The sequence below is a fragment of the Thalassophryne amazonica genome, chromosome 1 (assembly GCF_902500255.1).
Source record: "Thalassophryne amazonica chromosome 1, fThaAma1.1, whole genome shotgun sequence".
In the NCBI taxonomy this organism is placed as follows: domain Eukaryota; kingdom Metazoa; phylum Chordata; class Actinopteri; order Batrachoidiformes; family Batrachoididae; genus Thalassophryne; species Thalassophryne amazonica.
The window spans coordinates 155,689,442-155,715,749 of NC_047103.1; the positions used below are offsets into that span (position 1 = coordinate 155,689,442).

Here is a 26,308-nt window from a genome sequence, read left to right on the forward strand (position 1 = left end):
TGTCTATTAATGTGCTGGAAGGTATGCATGAATTTTTCCCATAAGGCAGATGATTGGTCACATAAAAAGATAAAATAAATAAAAATGTGTTTGAAGAATATCTAGTTGACAGTGAAATTGTACTTCCACTTCAACAGGTCTGGCTGGATTTGCTGAAGCCGACTTTAAAGCAGATCAGACGTAAGTAACTCTTAGCCATCACCTTTTCATCACACCGTCAAATGCTCATTATCTGTTGTCATATGGACCAGTTGGTCTCTGCGTAATACACGACATCATCCTGCACAGTAACAAAAATGGCTTCATCTCACATTTCAGTTCTTAGAAAGTATAGCAACTTCAGTTTGTATATCATGGATTCCCCCCCCCCAAAAAAAAAAAATTGGTGTTTTGAGCATGAAGTCTTTAATTTGTCATGCAAGCAAGAACGGCAAGTCATGCTTCTTGAATCTGGATTACAGTTATTTGGTTACCACTATCTAAAGAGGGATTTGGAATTTTTTTTAACACTGTCTAGAAATTGCCTTTCAGATAAATACAACTGCAGAAACCCATGAAGCTGACTATACATTATAAGAATGTGTAACAGTGGCTATAAAATATTTCTGTCTCTCTTCATCTTGCTCCCTCAGGGCCTAAAAACACCATCCTTCGTTTTGTGGTGAAGTTCTTCCCTCCTGACCACACACAGCTCATGGAGGAACTGACTCGGTAAGTCTCCTGACTCAGATGTTGCACATCTTCAAGTCCTGATGGATTTTTAAGACCCACTGATGTTTTACAGCTGAATGCAAATAGATGTCTTTGTTTTTATTTTCTTCATCTTTTGATTTCTGTTTTTATCCATGTTATAACATCAAAAGTGGCATCTGTACTCAGATCCATAAGTGTTTGGACAGTGACAAAACTTTTGACACTGTTCCTGTCTACTTTACCACATTGAAGTTGGAATAAAACTGTTAATATGGGGTTATAGTGTAGGCTTTGTTTTTAATTTTTTAATTTAATGGGTTAAATAAAAATATTGCACAAACCATTTTGGAAATATGGCCTTTTATACATTTTACATTATTCTTCTATTTTCAGAGATTGTAGGTAATTGGACAAACTAAAAACGGTTATTTTTCCACACAAATCATCACTTTTTACAGCCAGTTTTCTTTTGACAAGTCGAGTGATAAACACATGAACATTTCCAAGTTACTGAATTTGTCTTGGATTTCATTTAAGTCGATTATTAAGATACACGAACTGTATGGTAAATCTGTCTCAAGTAGGTAGTTCTCAAGATCTGAGTGAGTGTCCTAGAAGACGACTGGTGAGGAATGCCACCAAGACACCCAGACATCTATAAAAGGGTCATAGTCTTCTGTGGGTGTGATTAAGATTTAGCTTATATCCATAACATTCATGACTTCATCCCAAATCAGACACATTTACATCAGCATTTTGGACACCTACCAAATCTTTGCTATCGTCTCGATTCTACCAGACGGACTGTCTGACTATTCTGACATTTGACTTCTCTGAGATCTTGGATTAAAAGCAGTGAGTTTCTTTGATCAACACCCATGTTAAGAACATTTGACCTTAAATATACTGGTATGTTTTTCAACTTGTCCTCCTTCTTTCCCACTGTAGTTCAAAGTAACATATTTCATTACTGGTGGAACTGCATCATTCTGCCCAGTGATCTCAGTAGTCATTTTGCTCTCACTTGTAAACAGGTCCTTAAGATACTTAAGTTACAGTAGCTTCACTTTCCTTAAATTAGGGCAGCAACTGACTCTGAGCATGGAGGAATCAAACCACCAACTCATTCAGTACTCATTTTTAGCTGCTACATTATTCTGCATCATGTGGCCAAAGCATAAATAGCAGGAACATGTGACCTTTGCACATTTTCCCATGATGCTGGGATTCTTGCAGCTGCCTAGCTGGAACACTTTGTGGCAGAGTCAAACAGGAAATGTGCATACTGTCTCTCAGCTGTGTTGGGATCTCTTGCTTTGGACTTGATATTATATAAAAATGTCATCAGTCGTTCAGAATGCTGTACATATTTTCCACTGACAGTGTGTGTGTGCCCTCTAAGTTGAACACTGAACTGATACTGCCTTGGAATGAAGCAGAAGCAAGATTATTGTATTATAGCGAGGTAAGACGTAAAGCCATGATTTTCAGGTCTGCGAATATGACTCACTTTTAGTCTGGTTAGATCACCGTGGTAACTTATAGCAAAAACTTAATCTGGTCTGAAGCTGGTTATGTCCAGCTTGTCAGGGTATGTACACTTTATGCAATATAATTAATGGTGTTACTCACTGTAGCTGATACATGATCCATATGGAACAGATTCATGTCACGGTGATTATTTTTAGCTCATCAGACTGATGGTTATACCATGGGTCGTCTGTCCATTGTTATTGGTGTGTGTAAACATTGTTTCCGAAACCGCTGGACCAATGAAGCTGAAACTTGGTGTTGCATGTTCCTACCCATGAGCACACCAGAGTTTGTTCAAGGCATTCTGATCCGATTTCAAATAGGGCTGCCATGGCGGGCATCTTGAAAATCTCATATATTGCCATTTATGCAGTTATTGAACTGAAATTTCAAATATAGCTGTGGCGGCCATATTGAAACACCACCTGGAGCCATTGGTCAGCAGTTTTTAAAGATACTGAGCTGAAATTCCAAATATAGCCATGGCGGCCATATTGAAAACGTCACCTAGAGCCATTGGTCAGCTGTTTTTAAAGATATTGTCCTGAAATTTGGTACAAGGGTAGCTAGTAGGTAGCTCCGAAATGTTCTTAAGATTCTTAAGATTTTTTTTTTACCTTGATACAATCTTAGGAGTTTGACCATGCCCACTTTTCTAGCTGAAACAGTGATGTCTTGTATCATCCAGGTGAGCTAAAGTGTATGTGGCACTATTTTTAAAGTAAATTGTATAAATCTCAATGCACAGTTGCAGAGAAATCAAAGCAGTGTGTGTTCACATCAGTGGGGTCAAAGGATTCATGCCTTGGCAAGACTGCCTTGTGTAGGCTCAGCATACTTCGGGCTCCAAGCACAAAAAGAATCCCTCCAAAATATCAGCAAATGAGGACTGAGTGTGGATGAATATTACTCTGTTATCTTTATCTCTAACTGATTGGCGAAGCTAGAAAAGTTTATATTCTTTATGGATGATTTTACTCTTAAGTTAGCTATAATGTTGTGCTTTATTTGCAGTCAAAGTCAATAGAAGCCAGCAAAAGTCCTCCGGACAGAAACCTCTTTTTTGTTGTTCAAATGTCTACTGTGTTGTTGCTATTTACAGTGTGTGTTTTGTGTGAATTTCGAGCAGACATGTAATCAAATTAAATTGTTGCATGTGTAGTAGCAGAGGTAGGAGTAAGTCACTGTCAAGTCATTCTCAAGTCATCAATCTGCAAGTCCCAAGTCAAATCTTAGGTCAGCTGTCAACACATGGTGGTATATTATGACTTGAGACTTGACTTGGCACTTGCTGATTCATGAATTGAGAGTGACTTGATGGTGACTTACTCCCACCTCGCTACAGTAGGTTATAGGTTATATTTGAGTTCTGCCTGTTTACAATCTTTTCCCCAAGTTTTTTTAGTTTTTAATTTTTTTTTTTTTTACAGTTACCTGTGATGGAATTGATGTACCGTATTTCCTTGATTAAACGCCTGACCTTAAATATGGGCCTGTCTCATTTAATTGCACCAGAAAAATAAATGCCTGCCTTAAATAAGCGCCACTCTGTTGAGAACGTTTAGCTAGAGGCTACATGACAGATGTAAAGTATCTTTGGTTCACCACACCCAGGGATATGTGTGAAACTTATAAATTACAGTGCAGGCAGCAAGCAACATTTTGTTCATATTCACCTTCCTTGAATAAGAGCCAGCCTCATTTTGGTTCCAGATCTGCACACGGTTTGAAAAAAATTAACGCCTGGGCTATTAATCGAGGAAATCTGTTAGGTGTATTCTGTATTTGCTAGTGTTCTCCTAATTTGGAGGTGTTGTGACCTTTTTTGGCCACTGTAGCTATTCTTTCAAATTTCATGCTATAATTTTCAGTCTTTAATAAATGCTCTATGCTAATTTCATGCCACATTTTGTGTATGCAACACTTTTAAATGAAGTCGGTGACATTCTCCACCTGCAGGCTAAACTGAAATTTTACGCAACCCCATTAACTTTATTACTGAGGTAATCATAGTTATGTAAAGGTTGAGTTGGTATCATCTAGAAAGGTGCTGTGGGCCAATAATCACACTCATACACACATGGACGCACTCTTCATGGCAGCATGGAGACAAATGCTAAATGGCAGTACACAGCGCATTTCTCACTCAGTCTTCTTTTGCTTTTCTTGGTGATGTTGAGTCAGTGTAAATTCTGAAAGTTTTGAGGTCAGCAATGCTAATACATCACAGTCTTGACACAAACCTCTCTACTTTATGATGCTGTCTGCAGACTGAAGTGGGGTGTCATTGCATAGCAACACGTGCATGCAATCTGTGCACAAATGCTTTTGTGTGTCCTTGACTTCACTTAATTCCAGTTTGCCATCTTAAATATCTGGCAGAAAATGACTCCCAGATACATTTTTAAATGCGTAGTGCCAGAAGCTTGTAGAGAAGTTATCAGGCAACAGTCTAACTTTTATTTGTAATCACCTCACTGTCTGGCATTTTTATTTAGCTTACATTATCCTGTTTTTACTCTGTGTTGTTCGTTCTCTCTTGTCTCTCTACAGGTATCTGTTTGCCCTTCAGATTAAACACGACCTGGCCTGTGGGCATCTCATCTGTAACGACACAAGCGCTGCTCTTATGGTTTCCCACATTATTCAATGTGAGTTCACCACACGAATGCTCATCAGCACAAGATAAGACCGAATCAAATGAAATGAACGGAAATCTTTAATTGCACCAGTGATATGATACTTTCACACGTGCACTCAAATGACGTTGGGGCTGGAAGCATGCACTGGTGCCGCTCGTTGTCACATCCGTCACACTGTAGAACTGCTTTGGGTACAAAATGGCAACCAGCCAGACCAACAACTGGTTCACTCCCACGTCTGGAAGTAGCCATCTGTCTGCAGCAGCCATTTGAAACATGGGCATCCTCTTGGATTTTTCCAGTTGCGGCACCTGCATGTCGGATCACACCCAAAGAAATGGACCACATGACCAAAATGTCATCGCTGACATTCCTTCACAACTCCTCATATTATTATTCTTAATAGAGCTATTCCACAAAGCACCATTCCTTCCTGTTACATCCGAAATAGCAAATCGGGGGACTTTCAAGCATCATAGTAACTTTTTGATCCTTCTTTGTCAATTTTGAACAAAGTTGGTAGTTATGGCCTTCATTGGCACCAGTTTTGAAGTCGTGGTGAAACTTTCAAGCCATTTACAAATTTGATCCTGATTTGTCAAATCGTCACTAGTGCATGGTAAGTTCCGGGTGTTTGTTTCTTAAGGGCTTCAATCATTACCAAATGTCTTTGGGTATACCTTGTGAGTACAGCTTGAAACTTGTTTGATTGTGCTCCATCAGGGTAAAAAATTTGAAGCCGAACCAGCATTTGTTGCAGTTCTAGCTGAGAGCACAGCTCCTTACTTTTGTTTTTTGGGGTGAGTTGCCAGGTCTGCCCTTTATAAGCCAGCCTGTTAGGAGGCAAGCCAGAGTAAGCTGTTTCATCCCATTTTTGCACTTTTATTTGGATCGTGGGCGATCGTAATAGAATGGCGCCCTGTGGAATAGCGATGTAAGTAAACCACTCATTTGATGCAAAGCCCTTCCACTAGTACCAAAGAATCAACCAAAGAGACCTGGTTGCAAAGAATCTAGAACGTCGCCTTCCATCACTGGTTACACATGCAGTGTACCTCATAAAGATTGTGGCTCATGAGCAGCAACATCATGCATTTCAAGAACAGGCACCAATAAACATCACAAACCTATAAAATCAGTGACAACCTTTAGCAAGTTTCCAGAGTTTAGCTGATTTCTTAAAAAACATCACAACCTTTTCTCAGGAAGTCATTGAGACTTTGCATGCTCCAAATAATGTGCAGTGAAGAATACAGAAGAGAGAGCGGTTCAGAATGATGAGACCTGACAAACTCTTGCTCATTGAATTTTGAAGCTGAATTCAGTTTGTTTAAGAAAAAACAAATGTGTACAAGTGCATGAGTGAACAAACAGGCGGTTTCCATAATTTGGGCACACTGTGGCCAAGTACTGAAGTTGAATAACATCTTTATTGCTCTCTAACCATCATGTGTGCAGAGTTCAGCTGTTTCAGTGCATCAGATGAGCAGTTATTCTGGAGTAACCAGAGCTGGAAGTGTGGTGTTTATACTGGCCAGGATTGAAGTGTTATTGGATTACTGAATATGTTGGTCGAGCAATCAAATGTCTTCAACATTCTGAAAATTCCATGTAATCCTGTCCAAGCTCTAGCAAATAATATACAGTGCTGTGCAAAGGTGTTAGGCACATTTGGTGTGCCAAAGCATTGATGGATATATAGTTAAATCTAAATGAGCAAATTCAGTACTGTATTGCCATATCAACAAGGTTCATTGAATTTGTCTTGGCAAGTTCACACAACACAGATGGATAAAAAACAAAGAAGCACAAAATGCATCAAAAATATAAAAGTGCTATATAAATGCAGTCTATTTACCATTTAAAACTGTAAATCCAGTTAACAAGGAATACTAAATGAATAAATAAAACTATGAATATAGATAAAGTGCCAAAGTCCATAATATTCACTTAGCTGCCATTAAAAACTGTTTCTTCAGTGGAGGCACTTTTCACCTTTCACAGACAGTGTCATTTGTTTCAGATGATTAAAGTACATTTGGGTCGTTGTCTGAAAACGATCGCTTTGTGTTGATGGTGGTCATGTCAGCTGCTTTATTCTGGCAGGAACTGTTATCTAGGTCCAAAAATGGTCTTTAAAACATGTGCTGATCATTTATTTCTGAACTGAGATTTGATATTATACGTCGGCATTCTCATGACATGTTCCCAAAATATCTGAATGTACTGTGAAAGACTGTGTGAAATCAAGGTTTTATTTCTGTGGCCTTTGCCTGCTTCTCTGCTCGATTGTCTCTACACATTAAAAATTTGTGGGGGGGGGATTTAATGAACGAACCAGTGGCTTCCATACGTTTGTTGGCAAGGAAGTGTCTGTTGAACTTCACTTTGTGAATCATGCTGTGATCTCGGCACTTTGAAGAGCTGAGCGAGGATTCAGAGTGTGTGGGTTCATGATTGTCCTGGATATAAACTCACATCCTGGCTGCTAATGACCTCCTGGACTCCACCATCAGAAGTGTATCTGTGTGCGGCAAAAGTGTTACTCCTGTAGAAAAGTTCTCATCTCAGTAGTCATGTTTATATGTCTGGGCCCTCTGGGCCTTTGAGTTCAGGAGACACCTGGGATGAGCTTATGAAGTCATGAGGTCTCTGGACAGAGGTGTCTGGCAGTGGCAATGTCATTGCAGGAGAATGAGGATCTAGGTCTTGAGGATCCTGGTGCTTCCTTTCTTACTGGATAGCTGGATGTCTTTGGTAGTAGATCTCTGTGGAGTCATGCACGGGTACCACTGGACCACTGGAATGACTTTATGCCAAACATGCGGGCACTTAGGTTTGACTGAGATGAGGAGTATCACTTGCATTTCACGAGCATGTCAGCTTTGACAATTTTCTCAGGGCCTGACACAGCGCATACAGTGTGGTAAAAAAGTATTTAGTCAGCCCCTGATTGTGCAAGTTCTCCTACTTAGAAAGATGAGAGAGGTGTGTAATTTTCAACATAGGTACACATCAATTATGAGAGACAAAATGAGAAAAAAAAATCCAGGAAATCACATTGTAGGATTTTTAAAGAATTTATTTGTAAACTATGGTGGAAAATAAGTATTTGTTCACCCACAAACAAGCAAGATTTCTGGCTCTCACAGACCTGTAATGTCTTCTTTAAGAAGCTCTTCTGTCCTCCGCCTGTTACCTGTATTAATGGCATCTGTTGGAACTCGTTATCTGTATAAAGGACACCTATTCACAGCCTTAAACAGTCAGACTCCAAACTCAACCATGGCCAAGACCAAAGAGCTGTCGAAGGATACCAGGAAGAAAATTGTAGATGTGCACCAGGCTGGGAAGAGTGAGTCTACAATAGTCAAGCAGGTTGGTGTGAATAAATCAACTGTGGGAGCAATTGTAAGAAAGTGGAAGACATACAAGACCATTAATAATCTCCCTCGATCTGGGGCTCCATGCAAGATGTCATCCTGTGGGGTCAAAATGATCATGAAAACGGTGAACAAAAATCCCAGAACTACACAGAGGGACCTGATGAATGACCTGCAGAGAGCTGGGTCCAAAGTAACAAAGGCTACGCACTACGCAGTACATGTACGCAGTTACGCCAGTACATGTCCAGGCCCCTCTGAAGTTTGCCAGAGAGCATATGGATGATCCAGAAGAGGATTGGGAGAATAGCATGTGGTCAGATGAAACCAATTTCAATTTATTTTCATTTATATAGCGCCAAATCACAACTGTGTTGCCTCAAAGCGCTTCACACAGGTAAGGTCTAACCTTACCAACCCCCAGAGCAACAGTGGTAAGGAAAAACTCCCTCTGAGGAAGAAATCTCAAGCAGACCAGACTCAAAGGGGTGACCCTCTGCTTGGGCCATGCTACAAACATAAATTAGAGAACAATTCACAGAACAATTCATGGACGAATATACAAGAAATGCTATTGGCGCACAGGACAGGAGGATCACCAACACGAATACAACTCCCATCTCTGGATGGAGTGGCACCTTAAACAGAGAGAAAAAAACAATCAGGCATCAGAAAGACAAAAAATACTGTATAATTTGCAAGCATTAAACAACAAGAAAAACAGAGAAGTACTAAGGTGATCGCCGGCTACTATCCCTAAACTTCACTAAAAGACACAGAATTTAGGTAAAGTTGACGCCGCAGCCCGCTCCAATTACTAATAAATGAATTAAGAGTAAAAAGTGTAAAACAAAACTGTACCAGTATGCTAGCCATATGAAAGGGTAAATAAGTGCGTCTTAAGTCTGGACTTGGAAAATCTCCACAGAATCTGACTGTTTTATTGACGCAGGGAGACCATTCCACAGAACAGGGGCACGATAAGAGAAAGCTCTGTGACCCGCAGACTTCTTATTCACCTTAGGGACACAAAGTAGTCCTGTACCCTGAGAACGTAAAGCCCGGGCCGGTACATAAGGTTTAATTAGGTCAACTAGGCAGGGAAGTGCAAGTCCATGAATAATTTTATAGGTTAGTAGCAGAACCTTAAAATCTGATCTCACTGGGACAGGAAGCCAGTGAAGGGATTGCAAAATGGGTGTAATGTGGTTGAACTTTCTGCTTTGTGTCAAAAGTCTGGCTGCAGCATTTTGAACCAATTGGAGACCTAACCAAAATAGAACTTTTTAGTAAAAACTCAACTAGTCATGTTTGGAGGAAGTCGAATGATGAGTTGCACCCCAAGAGCACCATACATCATGCTTTGGGGCTGTTTTTCTGCAGAGGGGACAGGACGACTGTTCTGGGTTAAGGGTAGAATGAACATAGCCATGTATCGTGAGATTTTAAGCCAAAACCTCCTTCCATCAGTGAGAGCATTGAAGATGCAACGTGGCTAGGTCTTCCAGCATGACAATGATCCCAAATACACTGCTCAGGCAACGAAGGAGTGGCTCCGTAAAAAGCATTTCAAGGTCCTGGAGTGGCCAAGCCAGTCTCCAGACCACAACCCCATAGAAAATTTGTGGAGGGAGTTGAAAGTCCATGTTGCCCAGTGGCAGCCTCAAAACATCACTGCTTTAGAGATCTGCATGGAGGAATGGACCAAAATACCAGCTACAGTGTGTGCAAACCTGGTGAAGACTTACAGGAAAAGTTGGCCTCTGTCATTGCCAACAATGTATGGCATACATACATTTGTAACATACTTTGTATGTTACAAAGTATTGAGTTGAACTTTTGTTATTGACCAAATACTTTCCACCATAATTTACAAATAAATTATTTAAAAATCCTACAATATGATTTCCTGGATTTTTTTTTTCTCATTTTGTCTCACAGTTGAAGTGTACCTATGTTAAAAATTACAGACCTCTCTCATCTTTCTAAGTCAGAGAACTTGCACAATCAGGGACTGACTAAATACTTTTTTACCCCACTGTAGGTACCTCAGTGTTGAGGACCCAGCAGCTGGTGTAGAGGATGCCCTCATTTCACCTGGCTTATGGTGGAAGGTGGACATAGAAGAGTTCTCCACCTGTGTGGTTACCATTCAGGACCCAAGGTGGTTTTGTGGTGTGGATGTGGTGATGCACAGCAACAGCGCATGTTCCCAGACTTAACTTGACTGTCATGATTAGGTGATTTTAAAGTTAGCTTCTGTTATGATTGTCCAATATTGACAAAGACGAATCAAGATGTTACCATCATGCTTTGAAATGCACCCCGATTTGCTATTTCGGATGAAATGGGAAGGAGCGGAGCTCTTATGAATTTGAATGATATACATGTTTTAAGAAATCACTTCAGAACTACACAAACTTCTGATTGTGTTCCAGTGTTCTTGCACATGCTCATCAATCTGCACGTCTTCATCACAGTAATATACGAGGTCTGTGATAAAAAAAAAAGCGGTCCTTTTTATTTTTTTCAAAAAATAAATGGATTTGATTCATATGTTTTTACGTCAGACAAGCTTGAACCCTTGTGCGCATGCGTGAGTTTTGTCATGCCTGTCGGTGACGTCATTCGCCTGTGGGCAGGCTTTGAGTGAGATGTGGACTCCCCCTCCCGTCGGAATCTCTTTGTCTGAGACGCTGCAGGGAGACGGCGCGCGTTGCTTTATCAAATTTTTTCAGGACCGGTGAGGGATATCCGTGTGGACACTATTCGAGAAATTCAGCTGGTTTTCGGTGTAAAGTTTAACTGCTGATGGGAGATTGTGGAGTTTCTTTCGCTTTAAGCACAGCCCACAAAGCGGATCGGCGCGGCGCGGTCAGAGGTGGCGTCCGTCTGGCTGTTTTGAGCTGAAAACATCCTAATTTAAAGCTCTGTTCACCCAGGATGTCGTCAGAGAACAGAGAAGTTTCAGAAGAAGCCGGCATCAGGAGTTTACCCGGACATTCCACTGTTAAAGGAGATTTTGTAATGAAAGAACGTGCGGACGAATTTTCCGAGTCGGATCCGTGACGACGTGGCAAATCCGTCTGCGTCGCGACATGAAAAACACCTCTGTGTTGAAAACCATTTGTAAAATTCAGGCGGCTTTTGATGGCTTTCAGCAAGTGAGTATCTGAGAAATTGTTTAACAGCTTGGGCATGTTCCAACTTGTCCATTAAGGTTTCCAACAGAGGTGTTTTTCCTGTGGCGACCCCCCGCGGTCGGGTCCGGCCCGACATGCGAATCTGCCCGCACGTTCTTTCATTACAAAATCTCCTTTTATAGTGGAATGTCCGGGTAAACTCCTGATGCCGGCTTCTTCTGAAACTTCTCTGTTATCTCACGACGTCTTGGGTCCACAGAGCCTGAAATTAGGAAGTTTTCAGCTTGAAACAGCGAGATGCCGCCGCCTCGGAGCGCAGATTGTCGTCAGGCGCCGTGGGCCGTCCTTACGGCGACAGTAAAACTCCAAAATCTCTCATCAGCCGTTAAAATTTTCACCGAAAACCAGCTGAATTTATCGAATGGTGTCCACTCAGTTGTGCCTTAGAGGTTTTGAAAAATTTTTTATCAAACAAAGCAGCAGTCTCTGAGCCATTCCTAAACAATGAAAAAAATCGACGAGAGGGTGGGCCACTCCTCACTCAAAGACTGCCCACAGGCGAATGACGTAACCGACAGGCGTGAAAAAACTCTCGCATGCCCACAAGGGTTCAAGCATGTCTGATGTAATCACACGTGATTCAAATCCATATAGTTTTTGAAAAAAAAATAATAAGGTCCGTTACTTTTCTCACAGACCTCATATATGTCGACAATGTAAGTTAAGTTCAGTCTGGAGACAGTGGGAAGCTACTGCACAGCATGCAAAATATCACTTAGTTGCTATAGTAACAGTCACTACTGTGTGTGTGTGTGTGTGTGTGTGTGTGTGTGTGTGTGTGTGTGTGTGTGTGTGTGTGTGTGTGTGTGTGTGTGTGTGTGTGTGTGTCTGCTGCTGCCTATGGGTGGTATATTATGAGGACTGAACAGATGGTGATGCAAGCATCAGCACACTGACCTGCAGGAGAATGAAGGAGAAGTTGAATAATGCATATTTTCCATTATACCGTGATTGCTTGTGTTCTTCTTTGCCCCCATCCTTTTTGGCATTTGTCTGGCTGTCCTTTGACGATCAGCCATTTGGCTGAACTTGATCTCATTTCGATACCCTCATAAATTGTCCACATTGTGCTCCTTGTGTCCTTTCTTCTGACAGCGGAGATCGGTGACTTTGATGAAACCCAGAGCTGGCAGCATCTCCTCCATAATAAATACCTACCGGACCAAGATGCCATCAGGGACAAGATCATTGATTGTCACCGTAAACATGTGTGAGTTATCACATCCACGTGCATGTACACAGTTTGATTTAAACTCACGTGCAAACTGTTTAATCTTCAGAGAGGAGAGTAAGATGTGGGGTGGACTAAGGTAAATAGATCTACTCATGTTGAAGGGCCCTGTCTTAATGAGCTATACGTCACGGTCTGAAGTATGCAATGCAACAGGATTAGCATGTCAAGTCCACTGTACTATGTACACAGTGCATAATCTGAGTGCAAGGTAGGGTGCAGGGTACAAAAGGGTTGTGTTCAGTTAGTCATGGTTATTTGAGGTTTTGTTAGAACATCAAATAAACCAATGAGATCATCAGTTGTCATGGCCTTCAAAAGGGGCTGGTGTGCCTGTAATTGGTGCATTTTGCATTCTGTAGGTGGGCCTGTATCCAGTGGTGGGCACAGCTAACCAAAAAGTTAGCTTCGATAACTGGTAATCAGCAAACTGAAAAGTTATCTTTTTTAACACTAAACTGATAAACTGTCTAAAACTTATCGGAAGCTACAGATAACTGATACTAATAACTTCCAATTTTGCATCCCGTACGCTCTCTCCCGTGCACTCTGCCCCCTGCTGAAGGAAAGCGGCATTTACCCTGACAGGATACAGTGGTCCAGCGATGAGACAGAGGTCTTGAAATGGAAAGCAGATTTGAATTATGGTTTTGCTTTATGAATAAAATTATTCCAGATAGAATAACTACATTAATGTAAACTCTTAAAGTGTACAAAGTGATATATAACACATATCTGTTAACTTTAAAATAATCCACTAATTCTGAAGATTTGAGCATTAACACACAGATGCCCAAAGGGGATTATGGGTACCTAAGCCTCTGCTCATACTGATTGGTTGATTCATTCATTCTATGTAAAAAACAACACAAGTGAATGAATGTAACGTGTTGGTGTTACCTCCACGAAGGAGGTTATGTTTTTGGTCGCGTGCATTTGTTTGTCTGTTTGTCAGCAGGACAACTCAAAAAGTTTTGAAAGGATTTTGATGGTTGGAAATTACAAGAGGAACAAGTGATTAAATTTTAGTAGTGATCCGGATCACGATCCGGATCCCGATGCTAACACGTTAGCATGTCTATGGCATTTTCAATGTTAAAAGTTAGCATTAAGCAGTTGCAGCTGTCATCACGTTTCGGTGCATTTTTTTTTCAAATTGTAATATTTCTTAAATTTATTACCTCCGCCAAGGAGGTTATGTTTTCGGTCACGTTTGTGTGTTTGTCTGTCTGTTTGTCAGCAGGATAACTCCAGGAATTTTTTAAAGGATTCTTCACCATTGCGGGATAGGGGGAATTTTGACATTCTAGTTTCTAACTCCACAAAAACAAGGCAGAAAGTCTTGAAAAAAATTAGGGTGTAACATAGTCAAATGTTCTATCAAACAACAAATTTTGGTGATGATCGGATCCGGATTCCGGATCTGGTGATCCAAAATATAGGGAAAATAGAAAATTTGTCAGTGTGAAGTGACAAATGAAGCTAGAGATGCACAACTAACACCAAATTGTAGCTGAATCTGTACTGATTCAGTAAGGTGTCATCAGATTTGGTGTAGCTTCAAATGTTATGGAGCTAGATCCAGAAGAAAACCGCCATTACCGAAAAATCGTTTTTATACAATAACTTTTGAACTAATAAAGACAAAAGTGATTCCAAGTTCTAGTGGTATGTTTTCATGGTCAAGGATGTCAAATATAAATGAAAGAAAAGTGTATGTATCATAGTTTTGGTTGTAACACTGAATTGTTTAATAGATCACTGTGCCAAGGAGGGAATCTCTTTAGGGTCAGTGACCCTATGGCCTTGTTTAGAGAAGTGTTTCATAAATGTTAAAAAAAATCATATATTTGCAGTTTAGTTGAATAATAAATTGAATTTTGTCTCTTTTTTGTTTTTGTCTATAAGCACATGCAATATCAATATCAGTGCTCAGATGACAGTAGCTTCTGGGAAAGGTGCAAGTTGCAATAAACTGTGATGCCAAGCGCTAAGGATACATGCTATCCAGTCACAGCAGATGAAACTTTTTTTTACTACTGAGCAAACATCATTGTTAGACTTTTTTAGGTTCAATGATTCCACAGCGTGTAGATGTTATGGCGTCAGTGACCCCATGGCCTTGGCGGAGGTTTGCACTCTCTGAGTGCTTCTAGTAAATAAATGTGCTTTTGTAAAATATGTCATTTTTTTTCATTTGTATAAAATAAGAAAAGAAAAAATTTCAAGATCCCGCTAGACAGCCTCTAAGCGCACGCTTGATGACGTCACAACTGTATCCGGTTAGGGAGACGAGGTTTCTTTCAGTAACAAGAACTGTCAAAAAACTTTCTTGTGTGTGGTTGGAGTTGTGTGGCGATAGGAATCGCTGTTTAAATGCTTGAATAATGATGTCAGTCACACAAAGAAATCAAATAATAGTGAAAACATGTTCGGTGCAGACCGGTGTCATAACGCATCAATCAGTCGCTCCGTGAGGCGTCATAACATCGGATTGGTTAGCGGCTCGGTGCGGTGTTATAACAGATCAATCAGTCGCTCCGTGAGGCGTCATAACATCAAGCCTGGTTCACATGGCAAGATAATCAGGCCAATATCGGACCCGATCTTCCCCTTCCAACAAGCTTAAGGATGTCCCGACAATTGTGATCAATCTATCAATCAGTTTTATTTATATAGCGCCAAATCACAACAAACAGTTGCCCCAAGGCGCTTTATATTGTAAGGCAAGGCCATACAATAATTACGTAAAAACCTTAACGGTCAAAACGACCCCCTGTGAGCAAGCACTTGGCGACAGTGGGAAGGAAAAACTCCCTTTTAACAGGAAGAAACCTCCAGCAGAACCAGGCTCAGGGAGGGGCAGTCTTCTGCTGGGACTGGTTGGGGCTGAGGGAGAGAACCAGGAAAAAGACATGCTGTGGAGGGGAGCAGAGATCAATCACTAATGATTAAATGCAGAGTGGTGCATACAGACCAAAAAGAGAAAGAAACACTCAGTGAATCATGGGAACCCCCCAGCAGTCTAAGTCTATAGCAGCATAACTAAGGGATGGTTCAGGGTCACCTGATCCAGCCCTAACTATAAGCTTTAGCAAAAAGGAAAGTTTTAAGCCTAATCTTAAAAGTAGAGAGGGTGTCTGTCTCCCTGATCTGAATTGGGAGCTGGTTCCACAGGAGAGGAGCCTGAAAGCTGAAGGCTCTGCCTCCCATTCTACTCTTACAAACCCTAGGAACTACAAGTAAGCCTGCAGTCTGAGAGCGAAGCGCTCTATTGGGGTGATATGGTACAATGAGGTCACTAAGATAAGATGGGACCTGATTATTCAAAACCTTATTAGTAAGAAGAAGAATTTTAAATTCTATTCTAGAATTAACAGGAAGCCAATGAAGAGAGGCCAATATGGGTGAGATATGCTCTCTCCTTCTAGTCCCCGTTAGTACTCTAGCTGCAGCATTTTGAATTAACTGAAGGTTTTTTAGGGAACTTTTAGGACAACCTGATAATAATGAATTACAATAGTCCAGCCTAGAGGAAATAAATGCATGAATTAGTTTTTCAGCATCACTCTGAGACAAGACCTTTCTAATTTTAGAGATATTGCGTAAATGCAAAAAAGCAGTCCTACATATTTGTTTAATATGCGCTTTGAATGACATATCCTGATCAAAAATGACTCCAAGATTTCTCACAGTATTACTAGAGGTCAGGGTAATGCCATCCAGAGTAAGGATCTGGTTAGACACCATGTTTCTAAGATTTGTGGGGCCAAGTACAATAACTTCAGTTTTATCTGAGTTTAAAAGCAGGAAATTAGAGGTCATCCATGTCTTTATGTCTGTAAGACAATCCTGCAGTTTAGCTAATTGGTGTGTGTCCTCTGGCTTCATGGATAGATAAAGCTGGGTATCATCTGCGTAACAATGAAAATTTAAGCAATGCCGTCTAATAATACTGCCTAAGGGAAGCATGTATAAAGTGAATAAAATTGGTCCTAGCACAGAACCTTGTGGAACTCCATAATTAACCTTAGTCTGTGAAGAAGATTCCCCATTTACATGAACAAATTGTAATCTATTACATAAATATGAATCAAACCACCGCAGCGCAGTGCCTTTAATACCTATGGCATGCTCTAATCTCTGTAATAAATTTTTATGGTCAACAGTATCAAAAGCAGCACTGAGGTCTAACAGAACAAGCACAGAGATGAGTCCACTGTCTGAGGCCATAAGAAGATCATTTGTAATCTTCACTAATGCTGTTTCTGTACTATGATGAATTCTAAAAGCTGACTGAAACTCTTCAAATAGACCATCCCTCTGCAGATGATCAGTTAGCTGTTTTACAACTACCCTTTCAAGAATTTTTGAGAGAAAAGGAAGGTTGGAGATTGGCCTATAATTAGCTAAGATAGCTGGGTCAAGTGATGGCTTTTTAAGTAATGGTTTAATTACTGCCACCTTAAAAGCCTGTGGTACATAGCCAACTAATAAAGATAGATTGATCATATTTAAGATTGAAGCATTAAATAATGGTAGGGCTTCCTTGAGCAGCCTGGTAGGAATGGGGTCTAATAGACATGTTGATGGTTTGGATGAAGTAACTAATGAAAATAACTCAGACAGAACAATCGGAGAGAAAGAGTCTAACCAAATACCAGTGCTGAAAAGAAACCTGGGGTTGTTCTTATTTTCTTCAATTAGTGATGAGTAGTAAGATGTCCTAGCTTTACGGAGGGCTTTTTATAGAGCAACAGACTCTTTTTCCAGGCTAAGTGAAGATCTTCTAAATTAGTGAGATGCCATTTCCTCTCCAACTTACGGGTTATCTGCTTTAAGCTGCGAGTTTGTGAGTTATACCACAGAGTCAGGCACTTCTGATTTAAAGCTCTCTTTTTCAGAGGAGCTACAGCATCCAAAGTTGTCTTCAATGACGATGTAAAACTATTGACGAGATACTCTATCTCACTTACAGAGTTTAGGTAGCTACTCTGCACTGTGTTGATATATGGCATTAGAGAACATAAAGAAGGAATCATATCCTTAAACCTAGGTACAGTGCTTTCTGAAAGACTTCTAGTGTAATGAAACTTATTCCCCACTGCTGGGTAGTCCATCAGAGTAAATGTAAATGTTATTAAGAAATGATCAGACAGAAGGGAGTTTTCAGGGAATACTGTTAAGTCTTCAATTTCCATACCATAAGTCAGAACAAGATCTAAGATATGATTAAAGTGGTGGGTGGACTCATTTACATTTTGAGCAAAGCCAATTGAGTCTAATAATAGATTAAATGCAGTGTTGAGGCTGTCATTCTCAGCATCTGTGTGGATGTTAAAATCGCCCACTATAATTATCTTATCTGAGCTAAGCACTAAGTCGGACAAAAGGTCTGAAAATTCACAGAGAAACTCACAGTAACGACCAGGTGGACGATAGATAATAACAAATAAAACTGGTTTTGGGGACTTCCAATTTGGATGGACAAGACTAAGAGTCAAGCTTTCAAATGAATTAAAGCTCTGTCTGGGTTTTTGATTAATTAATAAGCTGGAATGGAAGATTGCTGCTAATCCTCCGCCTCGGCCCGTGCTACGAGCATTCTGGCAGTTAGTGTGACTCAGGGGTGTTGACTCATTTAAACTAACATATTCATCCTGCTGTAACCAGGTTTCTGTAAGGCAGAATAAATCAATATGTTGATCAATTATTATATCATTTACTAACAGGGACTTAGAAGAGAGAGACCTAATGTTTAATAGACCACATTTAACTGTTTTAGTCTGTGGTGCAGTTGAAGGTGCTATATTATTTTTTCTTTCTGAATTTTTATGCTTAAATAGATTTTTGCTGGTTATTGGTGGTCTGGGAGCAGGCACCATCTCTACGGGGATGGGGTAATGAGGGGATGGCAGAGGGAGAGAAGCTGTAGAGAGGTGTGTAAGACTACAACTCTGCTTCCTGGTCCCAACCCTGGATAGTCACGGTTTGGAGGATTTAAGAAAATTGGCCAGATTTCTAGAAGTGAGAGCTGATCCATCCAAAGTGGGATGGATGCCGTCTCTCCTAACAAGACCAGGTTTTCCCCAGAAGCTTTGCCAATTATCTATGAAGCCCACCTCATTTTTTGGACACCACTCAGACAGCCAGCAATTCAAGGAGAACATGCGGCTAAACATGTCTCTCCTGGTCCGATTGGGTAGGGGCCCAGAGAAAACTACAGAGTCCGACATTGTTTTTGCAAAGTTACACACCGATTCAGTGTTAATTTTAGTGACCTCCAATTGGCGTAACCGGGTGTCATTACTGCTGACGTGAATTACAATCTTACCAAATTTACACTTAGCCTTAGCCAGCAGTTTCAAATTTCCTTCAATGTCGCCTGCTCTGGCCCCTGGAAGACAATTGACTATGGTTGCTGGTGTCGCTAACTTCACATTTCTCAAAACAGAGTCGCCAATAACCAGAGTTTGATCCTCGGCGGGTGTGTCGTCGAGTGGGGAAAAACAGTTAGAAATGTGAACGGGTTGGCGGTGTACACGGGGCTTCTGTTTAGGACTACGCTTCCTCCTCGCAGTCACCCAGTCGGCCTACTTTCCCGGCTGCTCGGGATCTGCCAGAGGGAAACTAACGGCGGCTAAGCTACCTTGGTCCGCACCGACTACAGGGGCCTGGCTAGCTGTAGAATTCTCCACGGTGCGGAGCCGAGTCTCCAATTCGCCCAGCCTGGCCTCCAAAGCTACGAATAAGCTACACTTATTACAAGTACCATTACTGGTAAAGGAGGCAGAGGAATAACTAAACATTTCACACCCAGAGCAGAAAAGTGCGGGAGAGACAGGAGAAGCCGCCATGCTAAATCGGCTAAGAGCTAGTAGCTACGCTAAGCTAGCGGATTCCTAAAAACACACAAAGTGAATAATGTGTAAATAATTTAGAGGTGATTCAGCAGAGGGAGTGCTTTAGTTAAGGCAAGTGAAGATTACACTGTGAAACAAATCGTTATCTAGTTAACTAGATCAATCTAACTGCGCAGATTAAACAGCTAACAGATACAGCAAAACACTGCTGTGCTCCGGAACAGGAAGTGATACAATGATGTGATGAATCACATCAAAATACAATGAAATGATACAGTGATGATGCTAAATATAATCTTATCAGATATTCCTGCCGTGTGTGATTTGTAAGAGCGCTCTGATCTCCTCGGAAGGATGTGAGGAGCTGAATGTGACATGCAGCCAATCAGAAAGCAAGATGTTTGACCTGGGAATGTTCGTGTGTTAAATCTGTTTGTGTGTGTTGTTTTTACCGTGTGGCTGACATCACACAGTGTACAACTAAACCTGTCAGATCTATGATTTTTTTTTTTTTTTTTTTTATCTCCACATGTGTAGTCTCTCAGGTTTTGGAAACCTACAGATAATTTTAAAATCCTGCGGTCGGCAACACTGTGATATAACTGGTTGCCAGTAGATGGCAGTGTTTTATGCATTTTGACGGCGATTATATCACACGGCCTGAATCACAATTGAACAGACGTTTCGGCTTTTGGAGAAGCAACCTGGGCCTCTTTTGGTATTTTTACATAAAACAAACATAATAACGTCTATAAACCCAGAGAATATATTCCCGAGAGTTTTAAGTACAATATACAAAGAGTTTAATGGTGCTGTCATTGTAGAGCCTGATCAGAGAGTCTTAAATGTATTTCTTCTGTTGTGAATACCCATAATGCACTGAGCACAGCTGCATGTCCACACTAAAACCTTCAAAAATCATGCATTACTTTAAAACTAAAACATATATCTGATATTTCCACTTTAGAAAACTTCAGACGTGACGTTAATTTAAACTTGTCTGAAATTAGTTTGGCTAAAATTTTAACCATAAATTAAAACTGTATGCCTCTGGATGACTTGGGTGCTATTGCCAACATACAACCCCTGGCAATAATTATGGAATCACCGGCCTCGGGGGATGTTCATTCAGTTGTTTAATTTTGTAGAAAAAAAGCAGATCATAGACATGACACAAAACTAAAGTCATATCAAATGGCAACTTTCTGGCTTTAAGAAACACTATAAGAAATCAGGGAAAAAAATAATGGCATTCAGTAACTGTTACTTTTTTAGACCAAGCAGAAGAAAAAAATATGGAATCACTCAATTCTGAGGAAAAAATTATGGAATCACCCTGTAAATTTTCATCCCCAAAACTAACACCTGCATCAAATCAGATCTGCTTGTTAGTCTGCATCTAAAAAGTAGTGATCACACCTTGGAGAGCTGTTGCACCAGGTGGACTAACATGAATCATGGCTCCAACACGAGAGATGTCAGTTGAAACAAGGGAGAGGATTATCAAACTCTTAAAAGAGGGTAAATCATCACGCAATGTTGCAAAAGATGTTGGTTGTTCACAGTCAGCTGTGTCTAAACTCTGGACCAAATACAAACAACATGGGAAGGTTGTTAAAGGCAAACATACTGGTAGACCAAGGAAGACATCAAAGCATCAATACGAAAACTTAAAGCAATATGTCTCAAAAATCAAAAATGCACAACAAAACAAATGAGGAACGAATGGGACGAAACTGGAGTCAACGTCTGTGACCAGCTGTAAGAAACCGCCTAAAGGAAATGGGATTTACATACAGAAAAGCTAAACGAAAGCCATCATTAACACCTAAACAGAAAAAAACAAGGTTAGAATGGGCTAAGGAAAAGCAATTGTGGACTGTGGATGACTGGATGAAAGTCATATTCAGTGATGAATCTCGAATCTGCATTGGGCAAGGTGATGATGCTGGAACTTTTGTTTGGTGCCGTTCCAATTCCATTTATAAAGATGACTGCCTGAAGAGAACATGTAAATTTCCACAGTCATTGATGATATGGGGCTGCATGTCAGGTAAAGGCACTGGGGAGATGGCTGTCATTACATCATCAATAAATGCACAAGTTTACGTTGATATTTTGGACACTTTTCTTATCCCATCAACTGAAAGAATGTTTGGGGATGATGAAATCATTTTTCAAGATGATAATGCATCTTGCCATAGAGCAAAACTGTGAAAACATTCCTTGCAAAAAGACACATAGGGTCAAAAAATAGTCCGGATCTTAATCCAATTGAAAATCTTTGGTGGAAGTTGAAGAAAATGGTCCATGACAAGGCTCCAACCTGCAAAGCTGATCTGGCAACAGCAATCAAGAAAGTCGGAGCCAGATTGATGAAGAGTACTGTTTGTCACTCATTCCATGCCTCAGAGACTGCAAGCTGTTATAAAAGCCAGAGGTGGTGCAACAGAATACTAGTGATGTGTTGGAGCGTTCTTTTGTTTTTCATGATTCCATAATTTTTCCTCAGAATTGAGTGATTCCATATTTTTTTCCCTCTGCTTGGTCTAAAAAAGTAACCGTTACTGACTGCCACAATTATTTTTCCTGATTTCTTATAGTGTTTCTTAAAGCCAGAAAGTTGCCATTTGAAATGACTTTAGTTTCGTGTCATGTCGGTGATGTGCTTTTTTTCTACAAAATTAAACAACTGAATGAATATCCTCCGAGGCTGGTGATTCCATAATTTTTGCCAGGGGTTGTATTAGTATGGGGTCAAAAGAAATGAGTTTTTTCTTTTCTATGACCAGTTCTCCTTTGCCTGCAGAGGATAGAGCGGTTTCTTTTGGAACCAGCTCTCCTCTGTTTGTAGAGGATAGAACTGTGCATCTACTACAGAAAGCTACGTCTGCAAAAATGTTAGTTGTCTAGAAATTATTGGACCAAAACTTATCATACCACTGTCCCAACTTTTTTGAAACATGTTGCAGGCATCCATTTCAAAATGAACAAATATTTGCACAAAAACAATAAAGTTTATCAGTTTGAACATTAAATATCTTGTCTTTGTGGTGTATTCAATTGAATGTAGGTTGAAGAGGATTTGCAAATCATTGTATTCTGTTTTTTACATTTTACACAACGTCCCAACTTCATTGGAATTGGTGTTATACAGTACCTCAACAATAGCTCTCCTAAACACTGATATATATCTGTTCATTCAAACGTGCACTCACACCCTTTATACAATTACAGCCAAGTCTTTTTCCTGAACAGATATTTATCTCTTTAATCACAACTGCTCACACACCCACACCTACCTCTAATCTGTCCCCCACTGAGGTGGCTATCTGTGGACATAGGACTCGGCACTCCCTAATGCCCCGGGTGAAAAGCCTCCCCCTACACACACACACACACACACACACACACGAAAACGTCCATCACGATAGAACAGAGACATCCCTGTTCTTTTTTGTACAAGTTTTCTTGTCCCACCACAGTTTACAAATGGTTTTGTGCACACATTTAATCCTTTAAAACCTTATTAAACACTGATAAGAGCTGAAAACCAAAGGAGCGACACATGGCACCACACACCTAATCTCTTTCTGGATGCTGCTCCTCCACACCCCAACCCCCACTCCCTCACCAACACAGGAAGGAAGTGGCTAATTCAGCACGTTGTACAGGAAACAGGAAGCTATTTTCAGATTTGTGAGGAAACAAACTTCTGTTGTGGTTGATTTCTTCCTGACCACAGTGGGTATTGCCATCTGATTTTTTTTTTTTTTTTCTTTTCTTTTCTGAGTTTGTTGTTTCTACATTCACATTAAAGTCGTGACTTCACATCATAACCAAGATGGACCGACTCGGGTCGAACATTAAGTACATGCAAACAGAAACCGTGCCTGCTGCACCTGTGACACACTCTCATTCTTAACTGTTGATCCTATGTGGGACATAAACAAGGAGATCGTTTGGTTCCTTTACAACTTATTTAAGCCTCCAGACAAGATGAATGAAATGTTATCACCGCTGTTTGATATCATACGTATTTGGTCATTGTGAACTTTTTGTCAGCATTTTGTCAGATAAATGATCAGTTTTTGTCATAGTCTGTGTCTGAATTCTGGACAATCCCACTGTGACATCACCCATAGGTTTTCTGGAGAACTGCTCTGAAGCTCAAATGGTGCTGTTCCAAATGTCACCATCATGGCAAGGTGTACCCCACTGAGTCACCATAACACCCTTCTTGAGATACAAAATATTCAGAAATAATAGTGTAGACTTAGCTAATGTAATATCTCATATCCTCTGTTTGGCATGTCATATTGTAGTCTATTTTTACAGAAAGCAGTGTTGTTTTACTAATTCTGTGCAAAAATAGTAAACTAAATTTAAAGGTGGCCTTCCAAACAATTCAGGTAGGGTGGCTGCACATCTGTGAAGATAATGAGGAAGCTTCTTTTTTTTTTGGCACATGTAGAAAACAATAAAATCACACTTTCTGTTTCTGCTGCAGAACAAATCACCTAGCAGGCTGCTGGTTGACTGTCATGTTGATTAATCAGTGATTGGTTGTTGTTCTCCACAGTGGGCATACACCAGCAGAGTCTGACTACCAGCTGCTGGAAATCGCCCGGCGGTTGGAGATGTACGGTGTTCGTCTACACCCAGCCAAGGACAGAGAGGGGACTAAACTCAGCCTGGCTGTGGCACACACTGGGGTGCTGGTTTTTCAGGTGAACGTAATAAACAAACTGCCTAAAATTCCAAAACTGTTATGTTGAAATAACATTTGGAAGATTGAAAATACCCAGCAACAAATGGAGAGATTAAAAAAAAAGATGGTTTTCTCAGCCCACTGGTGAGAAACAAATAATAGTAGTACTACTTTTATTTGTCCACATTTTAACTCAAGATTCATGATGTCTGAGTTTGACACGGGTAGTGGGGTTGTTAAGCATCACGGTTGTGCACAGAATGAAAGCATGACATTTTCAGGGTTTGTTCTTGACATGAGCTTTAATTTATGATGTGAGGGCATGCTCAGTTTGACCTCTGGGGCCAGCTAGATGTCATTAGTCTCTGGGATATGACATTTCTATGCACAAGATTGGAAATGGGCATATCTTAGGATGTAAATGTGATAGAAATGTAAACCAAATATGTATTTCCATATTTCTGGGAATGAGAAACCCTTTTCTGATCAGTACGATACCCCCAGAGGTCAATATGGTGTCACCAAAAAGCTGAAATAAGTGCCCACTTTGACTACTGGCTCAAATCACTGACCCTGGAGATTTACAGGCTGCTGTTTGTGAGATCATTGAGGCAGACTGACTTTGAGATGTACAGTTGTATGCAAACGTTTGGGCACCCCTGATGATTTCCATGATTTTCCTTTATAAATCATTGGTTTTTTGGGATCAGCAATTTCAGTCAAATATATCGCAGACAAACACAGTGATATTTGAGAAGTGAAATGAAGTTTATAGGATTTACAGAAAGTGTGCAGTAATTCTTTAAACAAAATTAGGCAGGTGCATAAATTTTGGCATCCCAACAGAAAAAAATACATCAATATTTAGTAGATCATCCTTTTGCAGAAATAACAGCCTCTAAACGCTTCCTATAGCTTCCAATGAGAGTCTGGATTCTGGTTGAAGGTATTTTGGACCATTCTTCCTTATAAAACATCTCCAGTGCAGTCAGATTTGTTGGTTTCTGAGCATGGACAGCCCGCTTAAAATCACACCATAGATTTTCAATAATATTTAGGTCTGGGGACTGAGGTGGCCATTCCAGAACATTGTACTTGTTCCTTTGCCTGAATGCCTTTGTAGATTTTGGCAGTGTTTAAGGTCATTGACTTTGTCACTGATTGATGAACATTGTTCTCAAGAATCTGCTGATATTGACTGGAATCCATTTGACCCTTAACTTTAACGCGATTCCCAGTACCTGCACTGGCCACACAGCCCCACAACATGATGGAACCACCTCCAAATTTTACTGTAGGTAACAAAGTGTTTTTTCTTGGAATGCGGTGTTCTTTTTCAGCCATGCATCCCCCCCCCCCCCCCCCCTTGTTATGTCCAAATAACTCAATTTTAGTTTCATCTGTCCACAACACCTTATTCCAAAATGAAGCTGGTTTGTCCAAATGTGCTTTAGCATACCTCAAGCGACTCTGTTTGTGGCGTGTATGCAGAAAAGGCTTCTTCTGCATTACAGCATCATACAGCTGCTTGTGCAAAGTGTGCTGTATAGTTGAACGATGCACAGAGACACTGTCTGCAGCAAGATCATGTTGTAGGTCTTTGGAGCAGGTATGTGGGTTGACTATAACTGTTCTCACCATCCTTCACTTCAACTTATCTGAGATTTTTCTTGGCCTGCCACTTTGGACCTTAACTAGTACTGTGCTTGCAGCCTTCCATTTCCTCACTATGTTCCTCACAGTGGAAACTGACAGCTGAAATCTCTGAGATAGCTTTTTGTATCCTTCTCCTAAACCATGATGTTGAACACTCTTTGTTTTCAGGTCATTTGAGAGTTGTTTCGAGGCTCCCATGTTGCCACTCATTAGAAGAGATGCAAAGAGGGGAAACATTTGCAGATGGCCACTTTAAATACCCATTTTCATGATTGGATTCACCTGTGTAAGGAGGTCAAGGTTCAATGAGCTTAAAAAAACAATTTCGCGTTCCAATAATTAGTGCTAAATGTGTTCAAATCAGAAAAATGACAAGGGTGCCCAAATTTGTGC

At 40.5% G+C, this 26,308-nt stretch overlaps 1 protein-coding gene across 3 annotated transcripts in view; it reads left to right on the plus strand.

Annotated features, from left to right (window-relative positions):
• Positions 1-26,308, plus strand: part of LOC117516023 (FERM, ARHGEF and pleckstrin domain-containing protein 1-like) — a 186,793-nt gene that overhangs the window by 95,055 nt on the left and 65,430 nt on the right. For all 3 annotated transcript variants that reach the window (XM_034176876.1, XM_034176892.1, XM_034176884.1), the window contains exons 4-8: positions 138-180; positions 633-711; positions 4,780-4,877; positions 12,550-12,664; positions 24,131-24,278. In XM_034176876.1, coding sequence (XP_034032767.1) covers positions 138-180; positions 633-711; positions 4,780-4,877; positions 12,550-12,664; positions 24,131-24,278 — 483 coding nt within the window. The remainder of the gene's footprint in view (positions 1-137; positions 181-632; positions 712-4,779; positions 4,878-12,549; positions 12,665-24,130; positions 24,279-26,308) is intronic.